We start from the raw sequence: 22572 nt of genomic DNA on the forward strand, positions 1-22572 counted from the left end.
TCTGACTCTACCTGTTACACTTCGTCTGTCGCACCTTTTTGTTGTCCTTCATTTTTGTTTTCCAGAGAACTTCACTCTCAAGGGAGCTGCCACTAGTGTTGGCATAGTACCCCATGGACTATATGAACTTTTGCCATTTATAATTTGGAATTTATCCAGGATTATAATGTGTATATTTTTTTTTTTTTTTTAATATCAGTTTTATCTGTAATTTTTACTGATTACTGTGTGTCTCTGTACCAAATATTTGTACCATGTCCTGTTTTGTTTTGACCTCCATTTCTTACCCACTCTTATTAGTTAAATATTAAAAACTCATAATTCCTATTACGTGAATCTGTTTGCTTTTACCAGGCTTAGTTGGTCCGGCCCCCACAGGCTCCCGCTGGACCTGCCTTCTGCTGGACCTCCAGTACATCCTGTCTGTGTATCTGAGCCGCAAGTACAGTCACCTGAGGAGCGTCAAGCTGTGCTCAAGTCTGCTAGTGAAGAATCTGATGACCAGTGACCTGGTCTTCCAGCCTGGTAAGGTCCCCGGGCCATACCATGTCTTCTATCTATGACCTTATTGTGCAGGGTGGCTGCATATGACAGTGCAAATGGTGATGAAATGCAAAATATAGGTGATGCACTGATTCTGGTAATTGTTAAATATTCTGCCCTGCTAATCCTCATTGCTCTGCCCTATTAAAATCATCAAGAATGATATTTTAAAGGATAAGTTCACCTTTAGAAAATAAAAAAAATAAATGCACTTTTTTTTTTTTTTTTTTGGTAGCTTGTAAAGCATTGCATCAGCGATCAGCAAATCGAGCAAGCGGATACACTGACAGGAAGAATCAAACTACCACGACGCTCCCCAGCGTTGTATTAGCTCATTGAGCATTACAAGCCAATATCATCAAAGGATGTTGGGACTTGTAGTTCATTCAAACACAGGGCTCTGTGAATGAATGATGCGACCATGTGGGCAGAACCCCGTACAGCTGCGCTGATTTAAAAAACTGACAGCTGGTATGGGGAAGTTCTCCCCGCATTGCTGTCACAGAGAGTGAGGGGGGATTGAAGTATTGGGAACATGTTACATGTTCCACCCTAAAAACGGGTGGAACATCTAGCCTCTTCCCAGAGATGAACTTATCTTTTAAACCACATAATGTTGTCGTAGAATTATTTCCAGCCTTTATACAGCTGTTCCCCCCCCCCTGGCTGAATATTTCTTACCTTATCATTTCAGACCTATCTTTCATAGAAGCACGACATTCCAAAACTCTACCACAAGGGGTCTCCGCAATGCCTCGTGAGATGGCATTTCCAGTACCGAAGGGAGAAAAATGGCATGACTACTATGACTTCATACGGTGAGGACTAAAAGACTTTATAAAATCCCTGTGACTCAACTCAGTGTTCGTTTATAATAGCCAATCAGAATCAACCAACTCTGCAAACAAAATTTACAGTGTGACAGTTTGTTTTCAGTGTCCTTGTTTCAATTTTCAGTTCTGTAAGGCAGACTTGATATTAGGAAACTGTTTAGTACATAGGGACCAATCAAGTTTCTCCTTGGCATGCTCTTGAAGTAAAGCTAAGCCCATACATTATTGTTTATCCTCAGGTCGAGCACATTGTGTTTCTGGAGGTGAACCGCGGCTCCCCTGTCATCTATTGCTCATTTGATCGGCTTACAGCCCCTGGTAGAAAGGGGAGCTGCCATTTCTTCTCTTCAGCCCCTCAAGCACCAACACTTTGGTCCCTGACAGCCACAGGATAAAGCCCTTAGGATCACAGGCTTAGGCTGTACTACATCTGCTGTAGTTAAAACTGGGTCCAAATCCCTTCCATTCTGCTGTCCAGACCTGCCACTGATCTCTAAAGCTCAAGCATTTTACAGCTGGATGCTTGGGTGGGACTTATTTTCAGTAGATGACGAGGCATGGTGCCTGCTTTGGGTCAAGGCCCTGTTTATGGCTGGATTTGGGCTCCATAGGGACATTGGTCAAAAGCAGCTTTACTGAACCTTTTTATCCCATGTCCCTAACACACACATACCAGAGCCAATTAACCTACCAGCATGGCTCTTGGAGTTTAGGAGGAGACCGGAATAACCGGATAAAACCCACGCAGGCACAGGGAGAATCTGTAAACTCTGTGCTGTGGTTGGGATTTAAACCCAATGACCCTAGTGCTGCTAATTGGAAGTGCTAACTACCCCAATGTATTGGGGGACAGTGGGGAAAAAATGCCCCTCGCGTTGGTAGTTAGTGGGAAGACCGTCCCTTTTACAGTAGTAGGCAGAATTCCACCCTTGCTGACAGCCATAATATCATTGGTGACAAGTCACTGGCTCTTCCAAGTGGAATTGGACACAGAAATGTCCAGGTATCCTCCAATGAGAGGATAATCCGCCACAGATAAAAGAAACCCCTAGAAACCTCTTGAGGACCCCTAGAGTTCCAGAGAAGCCAGGTTGAAAATGGTTGCTCTAAAGTAGGGATCCTCAAACTACGGCCCTCCAGCTGTTGTGGAACTATACATCCCATGAGGCATTGTAAAACTCTGACATTCACAGACATGACTAGGCGTGATGGGAATTGTAGTTCCTGAAAAACTGGAGGGCCATAGTTTGAAGACCCCTGCTCTAAAGAATAACCCAGGTGCACATTTGCAATATTGCTACCTAGGATTGTGATTACAAAAAATTTGTCATTGTCATTTACGGATGCCTTGACTCTTTTTCCTCTAGATTTCCCTCAGATGGCTCTAAGCTGCCATATGACTCCATTCAGAAAGGACAGACTGTTTCTGCAGCCCCCGGTGAGATGTGCAGCTTTTATATCTGCCATTTTATAACAAAAAATCCTAATAACGTCTCCAAAATCTTTGCTCTGACTCTCAAGCTGACCTTTTTTGATTTTTGTAACCCCTAGGTGCCCCCCTACCTCGCAGTCCTGTCCGGGAATACCCACGCTCCGTCGCTATCAGTAAACCAGTGCAGGACAGGGTGTCCCTCATCCAGCAGATCACCACCCCCAGACCGGTGAGCAGAACCTCTGGTTCCATCTTTTCTCATTATATTCTCTGTTTCTACTTACCTCCTTATCCTTTCCTCAGCTTCCGCGGGTTAATCCTCTTCGTGTAGACTCCATTCCAGAGCGGTACTTATCTGTGCGAGGAAGGAATGCCGAGGACCAGGACTCGGAGAGCACAGCTGCAGAGGAGGACGATGGAGGAATCCATGTTTATGCACACAATGGCAGCAACCTCACTATCCTCAGACATAACCATGACTCTGAGCAAGTGAGTTGCACCCTATATTCTAAGCTCCTGTGTATTCACCATATCATGGAGGAGTGTCTGGGAGATCCACATAATTCTGATTCCAAGTTCCTTGTCTAACAAATGGTAGCAGTCAGGGACATTTAATAAAGATTCTGCAAGAATTTCTGTTTCTGCATTTTACTAAAGACACTCAAGTTTGCTTGGTGTGTTTTTCCAACATGGAAAGCTTGCAAGTGTTGTTCATTCTTTATTATATGTACTTAAAGAGATCCTGTATTTAGTTTTAAACATTAAAAGAGAAGTTCAGGTTTAAATAAAATAAGTGAGAGAGACCCCCCGCTGCCTCTGCACTGAGAACTGAGCAATCAAACACTGCTGATCTCTGTTCTCCCCTCTGCTCTGAGTAGAGAGCGATGACTGCCAGTCACTGGCTCTCTGCTCCTCCAGCGCTCACTGGAGCACCAGGCTGTGCAGGGGTTGGTAACAGCTTGCGCAGTCTCCCAATGGCTTACTGAGAGGCCAAGCCAGCTGTCTGTCCAGGCTTGTGGGTGGATCCCAACTGTAAAATCAGGATGAATCCAGCACCTGGACTGATTGAGTGATGGCAGCTGACGGCAGACTCTTGCGCCCATGGTCACCTGACGGAAGACTTTTGCGCCCCGGATCAGCTGAAAATGGGTCATGGGAGTGCAGAACGAACTACACTCCTGTGATCCATAGAAGTATGGCCAAAAAAAGCTTTGGCCATACTTCTCATTTTAATAAAAAAAAAAAATAAGTAAACCAGAGAAAATCAGCGGTCAGAACATTGTTTATAAATCTTTATTATTCCAGGAGGATCTTCAGGGAGCCCTATCTGGGACCTCCTCCAATGACGCATTTTACCTAACACTGGACTTAATCATACAGATGAGGAGGGGCAGGAAATGGGTGAAATCAAAGTCACAAATAGCTCACAGAGCTGCTGCTACTCGGGTATAAGCAATGAAGTCTTCAAACGGGTGCACGTCTAGTCCGCGAACCCAGCAATATCCAAACACAGGAAGATAGACCGCACTCCGAAGTGAAGATCAAACTGACTTTATGGAACAAAAATAATGTTCCATGGTACCGACATCAAGGACACACGAACAGGAGCAGTTGACGCGTTTCACAAACTAAATTTGCTTACTCGTAACTTATAACTCAGTCATAAGTAAGCAAATTTTGTGTTTGAAATGCGTCAACTGCTCCTGTTCGTGTGTCCTTGATGTCTGTACCGTGGAACATTATTTTTGTTCAATAAAGTCCGTTTGATCTTCACTTCGGAGTGCGGTCTATCTTCCTGTGTTTGGACATTGCAGGAAATGGGTGCCCCTCCTCCCCTGTACAATTAATGGAAGGCAAAATATAAGCAGATAAAAACTTCAGCTTTACCCTTTTCAGGGTTTAAAATGGAAGTGCGAGCTTGTCTATATCTCAGTTTTGCATATATCTTAAAGTGGAACTACACCCATGACGGGCATGACAGAAATGCTAGCTGTCACATTTTGCTTATGCTCTCAACTAAACTGTCACACCATCCAATAGCTGGTGTCATAACTGATCACATGCAGTACCGTTGCAGTTATAGAGGCCAAGATGGCAGCTCCCTCAGCTGAAAAAGGTAGTAGGGTTTAGTTCCACTTTAAGATTTTAAAACTCCAGATACACTGTATAACAGTTTTTTCTTCTTCTTTTTCTCTACCTCTCAGGTGATCTGCACCTCATCTCATAGACCTGTACCCTTATCTTCAGGAACAGAGGGAAAGGTGTGTTCTGCTGCAATGTATACAGAAATGAGTACTTATGTTGTAAAATAGTTCCGTACCAGAGCATACATGAGCTGTTATTCTGACAGTATGATCAGCTCACTTTTTCTTACATATGTAGAAGAATTAAGGTAGTAGAGTTTGGTAGGACATGGTGGGGCTGCATGTCACCATTTACATCTCTTCCTTCACATGCCTACAGGAGCTTGGGGTATTGGAAGTCCACCATTTCATAGCCATTGTGGCTAAAACATTAGAAGATGGCTTGCTATTTTGGCACACAAAACTTTTTGCAAATTGTAACGTTCACTTCTCTTCCTAGAAACTCTTTCCAGATCCTATCCTGAAACTGAGAAAAATAATTGGTTTTGGAGGCTGCACGGAACGCCTTGTAAGTTTTGTTGTTGTATGTCAGCTTTGTGGTGTTTTTGCATTATTCTGAGCACTGTGGTTGTAAACCCTTACATATAGCAAGTGAAGTGACTGGCTGACCTCAGGTGATACACGGAGTTGAAAAAAAATGCTCCTATATAAGTTGTACATGTTTATCTGCAGTCTTCTCTACATCCATTCAACTCCAAAATTCACAAAGCTTGCCTGAGAGTCCAGGAAAAAGAGGGTGGAGAGCTGAAATTGCACTCTGCAGAGCTCAGTGTGGAGAGCTCTGACAGCTGATTGGAGGGAAGGGACACTACTTTTTCTTATGTAATATCTGAGATTTACAACCACTTGAAGCCTGAAAACGGAGCCTCACCCAAAAGGGGATGCTCTGATTTTAAGGCCTCCCCCCTGCTCCTCTAAATGAAATGGCACTTTTGGGGGGGTACCTAATTTTTGCTCAGATCGCCTGGGTGATCGATGTAGTAGAAGTTACCCCCTCACGCAGTCTTCTGGGGCAGGTCCCAAAAAGACCATCAGTAGCCCATTCAGTGGGCATCCAGCAGTGAAGCCGCAAGCTGTCTCAGCCGTCTGCGCACGGTTAAGATGCTGGCCAAGGGAACAGAAGAGGAGATTAAAACAGCCGAGGTAAGCAAAGTGCTGGATCGTGGGACAGATGAGTGGCTTTTTATTAAAAAATTACCAGGAGACTGGAGCTCCTCTTTAACATTCTATATTGTTTCTAATCTCAGAATTCTTGAATGTATCCTGTCCTTCAAGCTTTGCTCATCCCTCTGTATACAGTCCTCTGCAATTTCCTATTCATGCAGCTAATGTATCCCAGAATCCTCTGCTTTATCCTGGTTTTTCCTACCTTTCCCATGCCTTTATGCCATCCTTCTGATATGGATCCTGTATCCCAAAATCATCAACGGTATTCTGTTCTTTCAACCGTGCTCATCCTTCTATCAATAAGGTCCTCTCTGCTATCCTTCATATAAATATCCATTAACCCAGAATCCTCTGCTGTATCCTGTCCTTCCAACCTTGCCCATGCATCTATGCTATCCTGTATCCCAAAATCATCAACTGTATTCTGTTCTTTCAACCTTGCTCCTCCTTCTATCAATAAGATCCTTTCTGCTATTCTTCATACAAATCTCCATTGCCCCAGTATCATGTCTATCCAACTTGGCTCATGCTTCTACCAAAAAGATTCCCTCCTTCTGGCCTTCTAATATCTCCTCCTGTGTCTCAGAGACCTCTGCTGTATTCTGTCCTTCAAACATTTTTCTTATGTCTCTCTTAATGCAATCATCTTTACTCTCCTTTTATATATTGCTGATTTATTTTTTGTATTGTTGCAGGTTTTGTTGTTACTCATTTTTGTGTACCTTGTGATTATATGGTAACCCTACGTTTCTTTGCGGTGTCCCTCATATATTGCTCCTGTGTCCTAATGTACATTTGTTTTCATATATTTCTTTTTATTGCATCCTGCCCAGCATTTGCTGTGCTCATATCTAATCCCAGAATCCTCTTTGTCTTCCAGGCTCTCTGGACTCACACTGGCTGTTCTGTGGTCTATCCTTGCCATGCCGTTATTGTAGTTTTCAACGTTGAAAGTGGAGAGCAGCGTTTTTTCTTGGGACACACGGACAAGGTTTGTTACTCCTGATTATACTATGTTTTAGGAAAAAGCATGACACAAGCTTGTTGAAAGCTACAGCCAGAACTGCCGTTTAAGATCCGAATTTAGCACTCAGAGATTAGAATTATAGGGTTTTATTTTTGTCATTTAAATTTGTTAAAATTGTCGGTATAGGTGCAAATGGTGCGTATTTATCTTCTCCTTGCAGGTGTCAGCACTGGCGTTTAGTGGAAACTGTGCCCTCTTGGCCTCTGCCCAGACTGGAACCCTCAGTATGGTTCGCCTGTGGCACTTTCAGAAAGGAAGCTGTCTTGCTATGTTCAAAACTCACGCTCATTCAATGTCGTACCTAAGGTGAGAATTGTTAGCCTGCTCAACAGAACGTGTGCCCCCTCCCCTGTGAGTTTTTTTTATTTTTTTTATTTTTCTTTTTTATTAAGAATAAGGATGTTCGGATAAAAGGCAACCTGTGGGAATTTGAAATTGTAATAGACCATCTGCAGACAATATGCCTTGTTATATTTTATGCAAACTTCAAACCTTTAATTGATCTACAATATATTTTACAGCTTCTCACACAGTGGCTCTGTCCTATGTGGAGTTGGGAAGGATGGACATGGCAAAAATGTAAGTGGTGTAATCAGCTGTTTTATCATGTTCACAAACGTAGTCTAGCCAAGCCTAGGTCTGCTGCATCCACTTGTAAAAACTTCCTAAAGTGAACCTTTCACCCCAAATCAGACAAATCTTCTTTATCATCTTAATCCCCTTTCTGAAAAGCTATGTAAAAGCACCAACTTTAATCGGCTTCCCTCTCACTAATGTCTTGGTGATGTAGCCAGTGCCTTCCCACATTGATTTTGAAATAAAGTTGAAACTGCGCTAGACCACAATTGAAGCAAGCAGCAGTATGTATATGTGTGTGTGAGATAGATGGATATTATATATATATATATGATATAGATAGATAATTATACACAGTATCTCACAAAAGTGAACACACCCCTCACAGTTTTGTAAATATTTTATTCTATCTTTTCATGTGACAACACTGAAGAAATGACACTTTGCTACAATGTAAAGTAGTGAGTGTACAGCTTGTATAACAGTGTAAATTTGCTGTGCCCTGAAAATAACAACGCACAGCCATTCTTGTCTAAACCGCTGGCAACAAAAGCAAGTACACCCCTAAGTGAAAATGTCCAAATTGGGCCCATAGTGTCAATATTTTGTGTGGGGAAAGAGATGTACACCACTCAGGCAGTTGGAGCTTCACAGGCAGCTATGGGTGCAGGACCCCGGATCGCCACCGCAAACAGGATACAAGAGAAATGGCCGCACACCTAACAATGGCTCACGATGAAAGGCTTTATTTAACAAGGATGCAAGGTACAGCAAAACGGATGGTAGACATGTGAACAAGCACGCTGTGAGTCGTGTGAAACATGTCTACCATCCATTTTGCTGTACCTTGCATCCTTGTTAAATAAAGCCTTTCATCGTGAGCCATTGTTTGGTGTGCGACCATTTTTCTTGTATAATATTTTTTGTGGCCGCCATTATTTTCCAGCACTGCATTAACCCTCTTGGGCATGGAGTTCATCAGAGCGTCACAGGTTGCCACTGGAGTCCTCTTCCACTCCTCCATGATGACATCACGGAGCTGGTGGATGTTGGAGACCTTTCGCTCCGCAACCTTCTGTTTGAGGATGCCTTATACTTCAATAGGGTTTAGGTCTGGAGATTTGCTCGGCCATTTCGTCACCTTTACCCACAGCTTCTTTAGCAAGGCAGTGGTTGTCTTGGAGGTGTGTTTGGGGTCGTTATCATGTCTGAATACTGCCCTGCGGCCCAGTCTCCGAAGGGAGGGGATCATGCTCTGCTTCAGTTTGTCACAGTACATGTTGGCATTCATAATTCCCTCAATGAACTGTAGTTCCCCAGTGACAGCAGCACTCATGCAGCCCCAGACCATGACACTCCCACCACCAAGCTTGACTGTAGGCAAGACACATTTTCGTACGGTCATTAAAAACCTGGAAAAGTTATGGAATTCTGAGATGACACTTTCCAGGCCTGGAAAGGTCATGGAAAAGTATGATTTTACAAATGTTTTGGAAAAGTCATGGAAATCTGGGGAGGAGCGGGGGGGGAGCGGCGGGCAGCGGCGGGGGGAGCGGATGCTTTAAAACTTTTTTTATTGCGAATTAATGTGTAATTATTTTATTTTATGCTTGTGCACATTTCCGGGTCCGCAGCAGCCGAGGAGTAGATCATACACCAAGCACCAATCGCTGGCAGCGGGGAGGGCCGGGCCGCGGTTTGCCTGTATGTGACTGGCCAGCAGCAGCAAACCAATCACAGGCGGCGGAAGCGTCACTGGAGGGCGGGCCGCTGCCTGTGATTGGTTTGCTGCTGCTGGCCAGTCACATACAGGCAAACCGCGGCCCGGCCCTCCCTGCTGCCTGTCATTGGCAGTGTTCCCTTTAAGGTGCGCGCGTGCGCGGACGCGCAGTGTAAATTACGTCCCGCGCAAGCACCTAGTTAGACGGCGCAGACGGGGCGGCAAGGGAGCAGAGCGTGCACCCCGAGAGCACGCCCATTGTGTGACAATAGCGAATGAAAATTCGCTATTGTCATGCGGATCCTCCTCCTGGCCAATCAGGGAGCGGGTCCTCCCGCTTCCTGATTGGCCGAAAGGCCAACTTCATGCCATTGGCCGAGGAGGAGGCGACGGGACTCGGGAGGACGGAGACGCGGGAAGCCGGGGACTGAAGAGTGACTGTGACTGTCCGTGAGGTAAGTGCACGGGGTCGCGGGGGGGGGGGGGGGGGGGGCCATGTCACGGCTGGTCAAACACCAGAAGATCCACTCAGGAGGTCGGAAGCTGTTCACTTGCTCGTAATGCAGCACATCCCTTACCCGGGCCGCAATGCCGACTTCCTGCTCCACCAGCATGTTAACGCAGGAGAGAAGCTGGCATCTCTGCATTGATTGGGGGCATTGCTGTGGGCACTCTGCAATTTATTGGGGGCAATGCTGTGGGCACTCTGCATTTATTGGGGGCATTGCTGTGGCACTCTGCAATTTATTTGGGGCATTGCTGTGGGCACTCTGCATTTTTTGGGTGCAATGCTGTGGGCACTCTGCAATTTATTGGGGGCATTGCTGTGCCACTCTGCAATTTATTGGGGGCATTGCTGTGGGCACTCTGCAATTGATTGGGGGCATTGCTGTGGGCACTCTGCAATTTATTGGGGGCATTGCTGTGCCACTCTGCAATTTATTGGGGGCATTGCTGTGGGCACTCTGCAATTTATTGGTGGCATTGCTGTGGGCACTCTGCAATTTATTGGGGGCATTGCTGTGGGCACTCTGCAATTTATTGGGGGCATTGCTGTGCCACTCTGCAATTTATTGGGGGCATTGCTGTGCCACTCTGCAATTGATTGGGGGCATTGCTGTGCACTCTGCAATTTATTGGGGGCATTGCTGTGCACTCTGCAATTTATTGGGGGCATTGCTGTGCACTCTACAATTTATTGGGGGCATTGCTGTGGGCACTCTGCAATTTATTGGGGGCATTGCTGTGGCACTCTGCAATTTATTGGGGGCATTGCTGTGGGCATTCTGCAATGTATTGGGGGCATTGCTGTGGCACTCTGCAATTTATTGGGGGCATTGCTGTGCCACTCTGCAATTTATTGGGGGCATTGCTGTGGGCACTCTGCAATTTATTGGGGGCATTGCTGTGGGCACTCTGCAATTTATTGGGGGCATTGCTGTGGGCACTCTGCAATTTATTGGGGGCATTGCTGTGGCACTCTGCAATTGATTGGGGCATTGCTGTGGCACTCTGCAATTGATTGGGGGCACGCTGGTCACTCTGCATTGACGTCCCCCCCGCTCAGTCTAAAGGTTTGCGCTCATGACTCACTGCCACCTGAACAGCTTTATTTGGGCAAGCAGGAGCACCACTGTTCTTTCTCCCAAAAGTAAGTGCCGCATTTGTGCACCATCAGATCTGTGCCATCCATACCAGTCTGCCTGCACCTCATGACTGTCGCTTGGGCCTTAAAAGATTACTGTGCTGCATTTTGGGTGTGCTGGGTGTGACACATGCTGGGTGTGACATAGATTTTCTTCTTATTTAACACGTATACATAGACATTTCATGAAACATTAGGTCATGAATATTTACGTGAAGTCATGGAAAAGTCATGGAAAAGTCATGGAATTTCATTGGTGAAAATGTGTATGAACCCTGCATTTGTCTATGTACTCCTTACCTGGTTGCCGCCACACACGCTTGACACCATCTGAACCAAATCCCTTTATCTTGGCCTCATCAGACCACATGTCCTTCAGCAAATGGCTTGCGTCCTTTCTTGTGCATCTTCTTTAGAAGAGGCTTCCTTCTGGGACGACAGCCATGCAGACCAATTTGATGCAGTGTGTGGCGTATGGTCTGAGCACTGACAGGCTGACCCCCCACCCCTTCAACCTCTGCACGAGTGCTGACAGCACTCGTGTCTATTTCCCAAATACAACCTCTGGATATGACGCTGAGCACGTGCACTCAACTTCTTTGGTGGACCATGGTGAGGCCAGTTCTGAGTGGAAGCTGTCTGGTTAAACTGCTGTATGGTCCTGGCAACCGTGCTGCAGCTCAGTTTCAAGGGCTTGGCAATCTTCGTATAGCCTAGGCCATCTTTATGTAAAGCAAATTGTTTTTGTTTTTTTAGATCCTCAGAGTTCTTTGCCATGAGGTGCTATGTTTAACTTCCAATGACCAGTATGAGAGAGTGAAAGCGATAACACCAAATTTAACACACCTACTCCCCATTCACACCTGACACCTTGTAGCACTAACGAGTCATATGACTTCAGGGAGGGAAAATGGCTAATTGGGCCCAATGTGGACATTTTCATTTAAGGGATGTGTGTGTGTATATGTGTGTATGTATATATGTTTGTGTGTGTGTGTATATATCTCTATCCGCTGCCCCATAGGGATGCATGGAGGATCCGATCAGATCTGCCTAAAAAAACTGACGGGCGGATCTGATCGGATCATTCGTGTGAAAGAGGCCTATGTCTTTCACTGGAAAGATTGGTTGGTCTGTTTTGTAAGTAAGTATGTTTTTGGCAATGATGGAAATTTTTATGGGTGGTGGTTAGTTGAATGGGCGGTGTGGCCATTTTTGCAACTATCATTTGTGAGTGGAGCATAGATGTGTGTCAGTCCAAATAAAAGATGATGAATATTATATCTACAATGTCTTTAATCTCTGCACAGTTGGTGGTAGTTTGGAACACTTCCCAGGCCAGTCGGGGAGGGGAAGTTGTGGTCCTGGCAAAGGCCCATACAGATGTGGACATCCAGACTATGAAGATCGCATTCTTCGATGACACCAGGTAAGTGTAATCCAATGTACAGTAAGGAATGGTAAGCAATTCAAAGCCCAGTTGAAATCACAGAAATATTCAGTCGGATTATACTAATAACCTGCATTTTCTTAGCCTTGCTGCCTCTTTCTGTTTTAGCAATAAAGCAGTGGGGTTGAGTTACTAAAACTAGAAAGCGCAACATCTAGTGCAGCTTTGCATATGAACCAATCATCTTCCAGGTTTTTTTTTTTTTTGTCAAAGCTTAACTGAACAAGCTGAAGTTAGAAGCAGATTGGCTACCATGCAGAGCTGTTGCACTTTCTAGTTTTAGTAAATCAACCCCAGTGTGTCTTATATTTGACTGCACAGTCCAATAGGCATCCAGAGTATGACCATGCTGCCTTGTGTACTCAAATATATACCACCCTAGTCGGACACCCCCTCTTCTCTCCGCTCTAAAAAGCTGCATGAGGACACTTGTCCATTACTTATCTATGCCAGCATAGCACACTGGAATGGGAGGACAGAAAGTATTTCCACTAAGAAAAAGTTTTTTTTAAAGGATACGTTCACTTTTGGTACATATTTCACCCATTTTATGGTCTCATCTCACTGCTCCCGCTGTCACAATTTGAAAACAGTGCGACTGTGCAGGGCTTCACCACAAGCCTGTGTTTTTAAGTCACGGTTTTCTGTGATTGAATAGAGCAGTGGTCCTCCACTCCGGTCCTCGAGACCCACTAACAGGCCCGGTTTGCAAGATAACTAAATTACATCACAGGTGGTCTCATTTGCTGCTCAGTGATTGCAGTATTCTAGTCTGCATCTCCCCAAGGTAATACTTAAAATCTGGCCTGTTAGTGGGCCCCGAGGACCGGAGTTGAGGACCACTGGAATAGAGTACAAATACGATCAACCTTCGTGGTTAACGGCTCTCAATAGACTATAAGGGCGCTGGTGAGTTAATCCTCCTGCTGCCAAGTAACTGCCTGCCCATATCTGAGCTACTATCAGACAGCTATCCTGAGAGTCTGCAGGAGCCTGACATTGCACCCTTGATCTGCTGATGGCAAGTGCAATGCTCTGCAGGCTCCTTAGAAAAAAAAATATTAAATGTAAGATTTTCTTTTTTTTTTTTTTTTCTTAACCTTCAAAAAAAGTGCATATAGTTTTTTTTTTTTTTTTTTTTTTTTTAAAAAGGTGAACTTATCCTTTAAGTTTTTTTTTTTTCAAGCAATAAAATATTATATTTGGTGATACAGCACTAGAAAATGTTATGGTGAAAGACTTTACTTTGGCTGTAAAGTGAAGTTTACTGACATTTTGTATTGTAAACAAAATTTGCTCTCTGCAGGATGGTATCATGTGGTAAGGACAATATTCGTTTATGGAGGGTGCGCAGCGGTTCACTGCGGTCATGCCCAGTTAATTTGGGCGAGTATCACACTCTAGAGTTTACGGACCTGGCATTTGAGGCCGTCCACAGTCCTGATCGAGAGCCGGAGGACCGGACACTGTAAGTAACACTGACTACAAGAAATGCAATTGCTAAACGTATAATGTCAGCTGTTGCTCCAAATTCTTCTGCTTCTGTGTCTCCTCAGTTATGTGTGCAGCCACAGTGGCCACATCTTGGAAATAGACTACAAGAACATGGTGTTGTGTAATGTGCGACGCCTGCAGCCAACTCAAGACAAACACGGCGAGAGGCGGGAGAAGCAGACCTTCAACACCGGTGAGTTCACCCTGATGTTTTAACAAAGCAGCATCGTGTATGGTGGAAAGATTTATTTATTTATTTATTTTTATATATATATATATATATATATATATATATATATATATATATATATATATATATATATATATATATATATACACATACACACACGGCAATGCAGGCAAATCTGATTTAAAGAGAGACACTGTAACTTTGCTCTTTCAGGGTAAAGTGACAGTGTTGGCGAAAAGGCTGAGCCTCTTCAGCATTTCGCCGTGTGTACAGGGAAGAACTACGATTCCAAGGTCAAACAATTGTTCATGCCATCCTTAATGTATTTTAAAAAGGTAAAAGCAACCCACTATCTGTCCTAGCCCCCCTCCATCCTAAACACTTACCTGGCTCCATGTCACTGCTCCAATACTGCTCCCCTCACTTCTCCTTTCACAGAAAAAACCGAGGGCAACGGAGCCATAGGCTCCTGCTGCTTTCAGCCAAACTCCCGTTAGTACAAAGTGGGCATGAGGCTTACCAGTGCTGTGTGTATCTATGGATGCACACAGCCTGGCTCGGGAAAACGTACACGCATGTGTCCCAGCCTTAATACCTGGTCTGCTGCAAAAGGCACCCAGAGGAGAGAGTAGAGGACAGTGCTGGCAAGGCACTTGCAAGAAGCGCAAAAGAGGGTGAGTTTTGTGCAGTGTGGTTGCATAGAGTAGGTAGCCTCTCTCCTAACTTAAGTATCACTTTAAGGTGGAGCTGAACTCGAAAAATTAAGATTTTATGTTTATAAGGAAAATTTAGAGATGTTGTTCCTAAGCAATATTTCTGAAAAATGTACCCCTTTTTATCTGGAATCCCCTCTTGAAAATAGTAGTGCACTTCCTGGTATGTCAGTGTGCCTAGGCACTCCTACTCTGTAGCCTCATAGCTGTATATATGCAGTGTGAGATCTCAGACACTGCCACTTCTAACTGCTAGTCTCAGGAGATTTACACCATGCAGAACAAGGCATAGTTAGTGAGTATCAGAGAAAGATGGAGACTACAGGCCATACTGGTGACAAGTCCTTCGATCTAGAAACAAACAAGCAAATGTACTGTCGCTGCAGCACCTATTCCCATGCAATCCTCTTGTCCAACCTGACTGTAGGCTTGTAGATGATAACAGATGACACGGCAACTTGATAATACTTCAGCCTTGCAGCCCCTCGCTGGATCAGGGTGGTCCGGAAAACACTATAAACGACAACAAAACAAGGACGCACCTGCCTAGTGCATTATCTCTTAGACAGGTTTATTAAAATAATAGATTAAAAATACTCACAAACGTGAGGCTCTGAGGACGAGGCGCTGCCTCGAAACGCGTAAGCCTGCACAGCTTCAGGGGACGATTCAATCCCGATCTTGTTGCTGAGGATTTTATTCTATTTAATGTGCTTTTTATCAAGAAAACTCGTTTGTGAGTATTTTTAATCTATTATTTTAATAAACCTGTCTAAGAGATAATGCACTAGGCCGGTGCGCCCTTGTTTTGTTGTCGTTTAAAGTCCTTCGATCTACCTGTCCTTTTTTCTGAGATTGATTTGACTTTGGATGCTATTACGAGGTCTGGTTCTGCATAAGGTTATCGTACAGTGGTGTACTGGAAGCAGATGCTAAGATACATAAGATCAGACTATCTCATTTCCTAAAATGCAGTGATAATGTTATTCCTCTCTTATGCCTATGTTTTGTAATACTTCATTTATGTCCCTTAAGGTCCCGGAATTGCCATAAACAGTCTGTCCATTTCTTCCACCTACTGTGCAACTGGATCTGAAGATGGCTACTTACGTCTGTGGCCCTTAGACTTTTCAGGGGTTTTTCTAGAGGCAGGTGAGTTGTTCAGTAGATGTCTGGATTAAAGGGCCAGCATCCCTATGGATTGGATGTACATGTGCATGAATAAAGCTATGCATATGTCTCAGCAAAAGTGATGGTAGTGTGAAATCTGCCTTTCTCTGAGCCTGCCATGATTTAGCCATATTGGGAACACACACACTATCTGCTTATCTCCCTTTTTTTTCTGAGAAAGGGGAAAGTGTGTCATATATGATGCATTTTTGACCATCGAAAGTGCTTGTTATCTAATAATCTGTGTGCTGATCTGAGCCCACCTGGTCTCTGCATGCTGATCTGGTCTCTGCATGCTTAACTGTTCTGAGCATGCTTGGTCTCTGTGATGATCTCTATGCTGAGCTGGTCTGAGCCTACCTAGTTTCTGCATGCTGATCTGTGTTGGTTTTTCTTTTAGAACATGAGGGTCCTGTAAGCTGTGTAACCATCAGTCCAGAGGGTCTCCGTGTATTGTCCTGCACTAGAAGCGGTGAGCTTGGGGTCCTGGATGTTCCCACTCGTGGATACCAAACTTTAATGAGATCTCACACAGACTCCCTTTTGGCCTTCTCTACCCACCCAACTAACTACCAGCTTGCCACCGTGTCCACTGACAACACAATACGGATCTGGGACATGTCTTCTCTGCAACAGGTGAGATGATGGCATCCTGACAAGTTCTCTCATACACATATATCCTTATTTTGTGTGACAAAGCGCAGTAAGCTATATTGAGGCCTAAAGGGTAATTTCACTCCAAATGGGTATTTTAGTTCTTGGTGAATTCTGCTGGGTAGAATCACCTCTGTATCACTTGTAGATTCCAGCACTGGAATATCCACCTGGATCTTCAAGTTCTGTCCTGCTGCAGCCAAGTAATTCATTTTTTCTCTATAATGTAAAGTGGAGAGCAAAGCTGGGAACTTGGGTATAGCGATCTTGCTTTTGTGTTCCTTAGTGTTTTTTTTTTAATCAAAAGCAAAACTTATTAAACCACAAAATTGTACAGCAAATATAAAAAGACAAGCGAGAAATGCAATACTGTCTACCATAATTAAGTGGCATATGCAAAAACAACAAACCCCCCCCCCCCCCCAAAACAAAATCCCCAAAAAAAAAAAAAACTGCCATGGGGACCCCCACCCGGGCCAGAAGGGCCCATCCAAGCCACATCATGCGTCTCAGCAGCCATCCAGTGCGTGCAGTATAAGAAGACATAACCTCAACTATACGATATGTAGAGTGGACTCTTAGGAAGCGCACGTCAGTGACGACTGTAGCAATCTAACCCAAATTTTATGGTACTTAGCAGGACACCCCCTATTAACATATATCAGCTTCTTATATGGCAGAGTAGCATTGATGTCAGCAATCCACGCGGCCAGGGTAGGAGGCGAGGACTGCATCCAACTGCGAGCTAACAACTTGCGGGCACTGAACAACGTCTCATGTATGAATTTCAAAGAATTTTTATCTACTTCTAAATCTGGGAACAAGCCCAGCAGGCACTGCCTAGGATCCAATGAGACCGGGGAGCCCATTTGGTCATGTAGGAACGTGCTCCCTAGTGTTTAGTGTCCATTCACACTAACGCGACTTGTCAGCCTGACAAGTCGCGGTCCATGCAGTGCTACAGGACCCGTTCTAATAGGAGCGGCACAAGTCGCTCCGACTTAGAAAAAGGGTCCTGTACCACTTCGGGGCGACCTCGGAGCGACTTGCATAGACATTCATTATATGAAGTCTGTGCAAGTCGCGCCGAAGTCGCCGTGCACGCGACTTAAGAGGTCGCCTCCGAAGTCGGAGCGACGTAGTGTAAACCGGCACTTAAAGTGATAGAAGAAGCTGATGTTTCACCCCACTACCATCCCCATAAAGCTTCAAGGCTACGTTTTTTTTAGAAGCTTAAATATATATCCAATCTCTATCTCTCTGTCCTGTCTGGTAATTCATAGATTGCATCAAAGAAAATGGTCACTGCTATTGTGCATTGCTAAGTTTTCACTTACTTTTTTCAGCTGTATGACTTCACAGCCAGCGAGGAGACTCCATGTACTGTAACATTTCACCCCATCCGGCAGGCCCTGGCTTGTGGCTTCAGCACTGGGGTTGTGAGATATTTTGATGTCACAACAACAAGTCTGCAGGCAGAGCACAAGTAAGCTTGTCTTCTCTAATTTATATATTCAGCTTTACCTTATCTGGCAGGTTGTGTCAGTCTGAGTGATTTATTTTCTCTCCTAACAGGCAGCACCGCAGTCCTATCACAGGTCTCCTCTTCTCCCCAGATGGGGGCCTTATGTACAGTTCCTGCTCTCTGGGATCCTTGGCCTTGTACAGCATCGGACACAAGGAGCAGCATGTCCTGCGTGTGCTCGGTAAGTGAGGAAAACGCCTATAAACCACACAGGGGGCAGACACTGGAATTAGACTTCCCATTGTTCCTCCTTGCTTAATATTGTGTGTTTTTTCTGTTCCTTTTATCTAGAGGCATAGCTTTAGTGGACAGATCCCTTGGTCATATCTTGATAGGTGCTTTCGGCTTTTTACCCGCTTTATTAGCCCCCATGAGTCTGCAGTCTGGCTTTTAACATTCTCAGGCATAAGACTCTATGCAAAGAGAAATGCTGCAACTGAGAACTAGAAATGCACACTTGTGCACACTCAGGCATTCAGGGGTTGATTTACTAAAACTGGAGAGTGCAAATCTAGTGCAACATGGTAGCCAATCGGCTTCTAACTTCAACTTTTTCAATTAAGCTTTGATCAAAAGATTGGAAGCGGATGGGTTTCTGTGCAAAGTTTCACCAAATTTTGCACTCTCCATTTTTAATAAATCAACCCCTCAGTGTCTGCTATAACTTTGGCTGTTCCCCCTCCAAAAAACAATGCACCAGTTCTGGTTATTCACTATTGGGCACGCTGCTTTTATGCTTCTACGTCTTCTAATATGTAAATTTACGCTACTAAAAAAAATCTCCTGTCTGTGCCCTACTTCTCTACTGTTTACCGTTTACCTTGTTTTCTCCTGGCGTTCCTGCCGCTCGCCTCTCTTCGGTCCCTCCTTCTCCTGCTCTTCCGCATCTTCTCTATTCCCTCTCCCTCGTCCCCCCTCGCTTACCCACTGGGGATTCACCTCTTTTGGTCAATGTGCCTACTACTCCATATGGGGCAAGCATTTATACGGTCTTTATTGTATATCCTGGTACCTGTCAATCTCCTGATTTGATTGTTTATACTTGAATACTCTGCAATATTGATCTTTGATTTGTACCCTGTTTGCTTCGCTGCATAATCTTCTGTATACTGTGTTGTGAATGTTGTTTGAAACATCAATAAAGTTTCTGTTAAAAAAAAAAAATAAATAATCTCCTGTTTAGGTAATGTGGTGTGCAAGAACTCCGAGCGAGGTCCTCAGGCATTGTGTCTGAGCAAGGATGGACGTCTTTTGGCCTTTGTCGGACCCACAGAGTACACTGTCACCATCATGGATGCCAGGTCACTAGATGAGGTAATTAGGCAATCTTGGGCAGAAAGCAAACATTTCCCTCCTCCCCCTTTGCAGCATTCAGAGGACAGGTATTAAAGTATCAGTGGTTTCCTCCAAGCTGCCACACTCTTGGTAAGCCATTCCCAACTCATCTGTGGCTGCTTTGGCAACTGTCCATCTGTATACAGGCAGCGGTGTGGTGCAGGAGGGAAGGTGACTGTGCAGTCTCTGTCAGGCTGACTGAAGCCCACCATAGATGGATAAAAATTTGGCAGCTTCAGCAGCAATATCTATGGGCCGGCTAGTTGTACTGAAGTCAATCTATTGGTCGAGTTCAGTTCAACCAAGCCTGTTGGGTGTTTTTTTTTTTTGTTTTTTTTTTTCGTTTGATCATTGCCTGCGGCTGTAGCCAATAGCAGTGATCAATGTATTCAGGCGGCAGGGAAACCTCCAGCTGTCAGAATACAATATTACAGTGGGAGGTATTCCACCATCAACACAGATTGTGTTGATGGGGAAATTGAGCGATTTTTTATTTCCTTTAACCCGTGGTTGAAGGAAAGAAAATTTGCATAATGTATGGTCTGGTCTGCCTTAAAGTGAATGTTGTTACAAGGCTCATGACAGCAGGCTGATACTCAAATGCATGTCTATTTTAGCACAAGAAAAAGTGAATGCTTTGTTGATTGTTCATGGTTATAGAGCTATTAGAATGATTGCACTTTTGTCAGCATCCTGAGTATATCCTATGTGGGGCTTCAAACTGAATACTAAAGTCCTAATGTGTCAGTGTATTCTAAAGACTAGTGTTACTCTTGCTTGGCTTTCAAATTTCCCCTGTAACTGTTTTATTACCTGTGGATCTGCTATTTCCTCAACTTCTTTTAGGAGGGTGGCAACGCTGTTTGTTCTGGAGTGAAATTGCACAGCCGCTTTGTCATCCTATAGACAGGGTAGTTTTGTCTGCTGATTTTGTTTTAGCAAGTAATAAAACTGGCCGTAAATTGTTGGCCAACGTCCGATCGGCCGATTTTCGGCTTGTTAGTATGATGCTTCCGACAACCAACTGCGAATTTTCGGCCGAAAAAAATCTGGTGTGCATGCTATAAAATTTTTGTTGGCCAACAACAGAACGGCTGATTGTTCGTCAGTCAGTACAGATTTCGGCAGACAAAAATCAGATGAGCAAGACTGGGCATGCTCAGAGAAGAAAAAACACACTGAAAGTCAACCAGAACATGACATCACTTCTGAAGTTGGTTTTTGTTGGCCAACAAAAGTCCAGTGCAAGTTTAGAGCACATTTCAACCAACACAACAACACTGGACAAAAGACGGCCGATCGGTTGGCCAACAATCTGTGCATGTGTACAGGGCTTTAGGTTACAAATAGTGTATGCCAGGACAAAAACTTTTTTTTCTCGTTTTTTGGATTGGCTGGAGAAGGACAAGAACTTTTACCAAGCAGAACTGAGAGAAAAAAAATCTGCAACAAGGACACACCCAAAATAATCTGGGAAGGGTTCTAGTCTTCCCCTACTCTACTAAATAAAATTATTTTTTTTTTTTATTATCCATCTGTATTGCTGGAGAGTTTCCAATAGTAGTAAAAAACCTAATAAAAAAAAAAATATATATATATATATATATAATTGGTGAGATTAAAATGCCAATATGTGTTCTATAATGGAAGTCAAAGTGATTTGTTTCTGTCCCCTTATATCTTCCTTCCTCTACTTTACAGCTCCTGCGTGTAGATGTGAGTATACTGGATCTGGACAGCACAAAGCTAGACTGTGCAATGAGCCTGACCTTCACCTCTCAACGTCCATATCACTTGCTCGTGTCTACCTCTGGAGACAAGATTCTGTGGCTGGACTCTAAGACTGGCCGTTTCATAAAGGAGGTGAGAATGTTGGACCATCCATTCAGAAACAAAAACTGTTCAGCCTAAATTAACTTGCACATGGACAGGTACACATTTTTGCTATTTTATATAAAGTGTCTTAAAGGAACCTATCGCCTTGCCCATTTAGGAATGTGATGGGTTCCTCCAAAAAAAAAAAAAATACCTTTCCTACCACTGACATTTCTTTCTTCGCTCTCTGCTTCTCTCTGCTCTGTTTGTCTGTCAGAGCTCTTGGAAATGCACAAAACTTAGGTTATGGGGGAGCATATGACTTTCCTTTCTTCTAGGATTCAGTGCTTGGTGCCTTAGTGGTCAATCGTGTGGACAAGGTGAGGTGGTCACTGTCAGAGCTTATAGGGATTAGACTCAGGTAGGCAAAGAGGGCAGTGATGAGTAGTTGTATAGTGAGCATTCTGGTGTTTTAGTAAATATATTTTTTGAATTAATACATAACTGAATTTATTGGCGTATTATTATATCTGCCTTGAGATCAGATTTAAAGTTGATTTAAACTCAAACGATCAAGATATGCTGGCTCATAGGGAACCTGTAGAAATTTTAATTTTGCACTGGCAGAACCCTGAAAAATCTACATTTTTATCTTGTCTTCTAAAAAAATAGCAATACACTTCCTGACATGACTTTGCTTAGGCACTCATCATCTGCGTATTTTCAGTGTGAGATCTCTGCTGCCTCTGACTGCTAGTCTCAGGAGGTTTGGAGTGAGATTTGGTGATGCCACGACCGTTCTGCTCACGCTTCTCCTTTTTGGTGCGGAAGCTGTACCTGAGTACTGGCAGTGCAAGAATCTCCTTGCTTTTGCCCAATTTATTCAGTGGATCTGTGCTTGCTCCACCCTCCTCTTTAATCTCCCACCAGTCATCAGGGGAGCCTTGAAATGAGGAAGCAAAGCCCTGCTTCTCTACCAAAATTGCTGCCTGAGGCACAATGCAGAACAAGGCATAGTAAGAAATGAGAAAATATCAGCGGCAGTTTGATTACAGAAAATCCTGGTGACTAGCCCATTCTCCATCTGCTGCTTGTTGTGTTTTTTTTTTTTTTTTTTTTTTTTTTTTTTTAAAGCATAG

At 44.0% G+C, this 22572-nt stretch overlaps 1 protein-coding gene across 1 annotated transcript in view; it reads left to right on the plus strand.

The window, feature by feature from the left end:
- WDR90 (WD repeat domain 90) overlaps positions 1–22572 on the plus strand; it is a 76243-nt gene that overhangs the window by 14411 nt on the left and 39260 nt on the right. Inside the window, exons 5-23 of the mRNA XM_082261190.1 lie at positions 355–525; positions 1238–1361; positions 2744–2814; positions 2928–3037; positions 3112–3297; positions 5013–5069; positions 5392–5460; positions 7000–7110; positions 7307–7452; positions 7668–7725; positions 12398–12516; positions 13844–14005; positions 14094–14224; positions 15970–16086; positions 16505–16740; positions 18105–18244; positions 18334–18464; positions 19467–19597; positions 21320–21481. Coding sequence (XP_082117316.1) covers positions 355–525; positions 1238–1361; positions 2744–2814; positions 2928–3037; positions 3112–3297; positions 5013–5069; positions 5392–5460; positions 7000–7110; positions 7307–7452; positions 7668–7725; positions 12398–12516; positions 13844–14005; positions 14094–14224; positions 15970–16086; positions 16505–16740; positions 18105–18244; positions 18334–18464; positions 19467–19597; positions 21320–21481 — 2432 coding nt within the window. The remainder of the gene's footprint in view (positions 1–354; positions 526–1237; positions 1362–2743; positions 2815–2927; positions 3038–3111; positions 3298–5012; positions 5070–5391; positions 5461–6999; positions 7111–7306; positions 7453–7667; positions 7726–12397; positions 12517–13843; positions 14006–14093; positions 14225–15969; positions 16087–16504; positions 16741–18104; positions 18245–18333; positions 18465–19466; positions 19598–21319; positions 21482–22572) is intronic.

The sequence above is a fragment of the Pelophylax lessonae genome (assembly GCF_965119305.1).
Source record: "Pelophylax lessonae genome assembly, chromosome: 6".
Taxonomy (NCBI): Eukaryota; Metazoa; Chordata; class Amphibia; order Anura; family Ranidae; genus Pelophylax; species Pelophylax lessonae.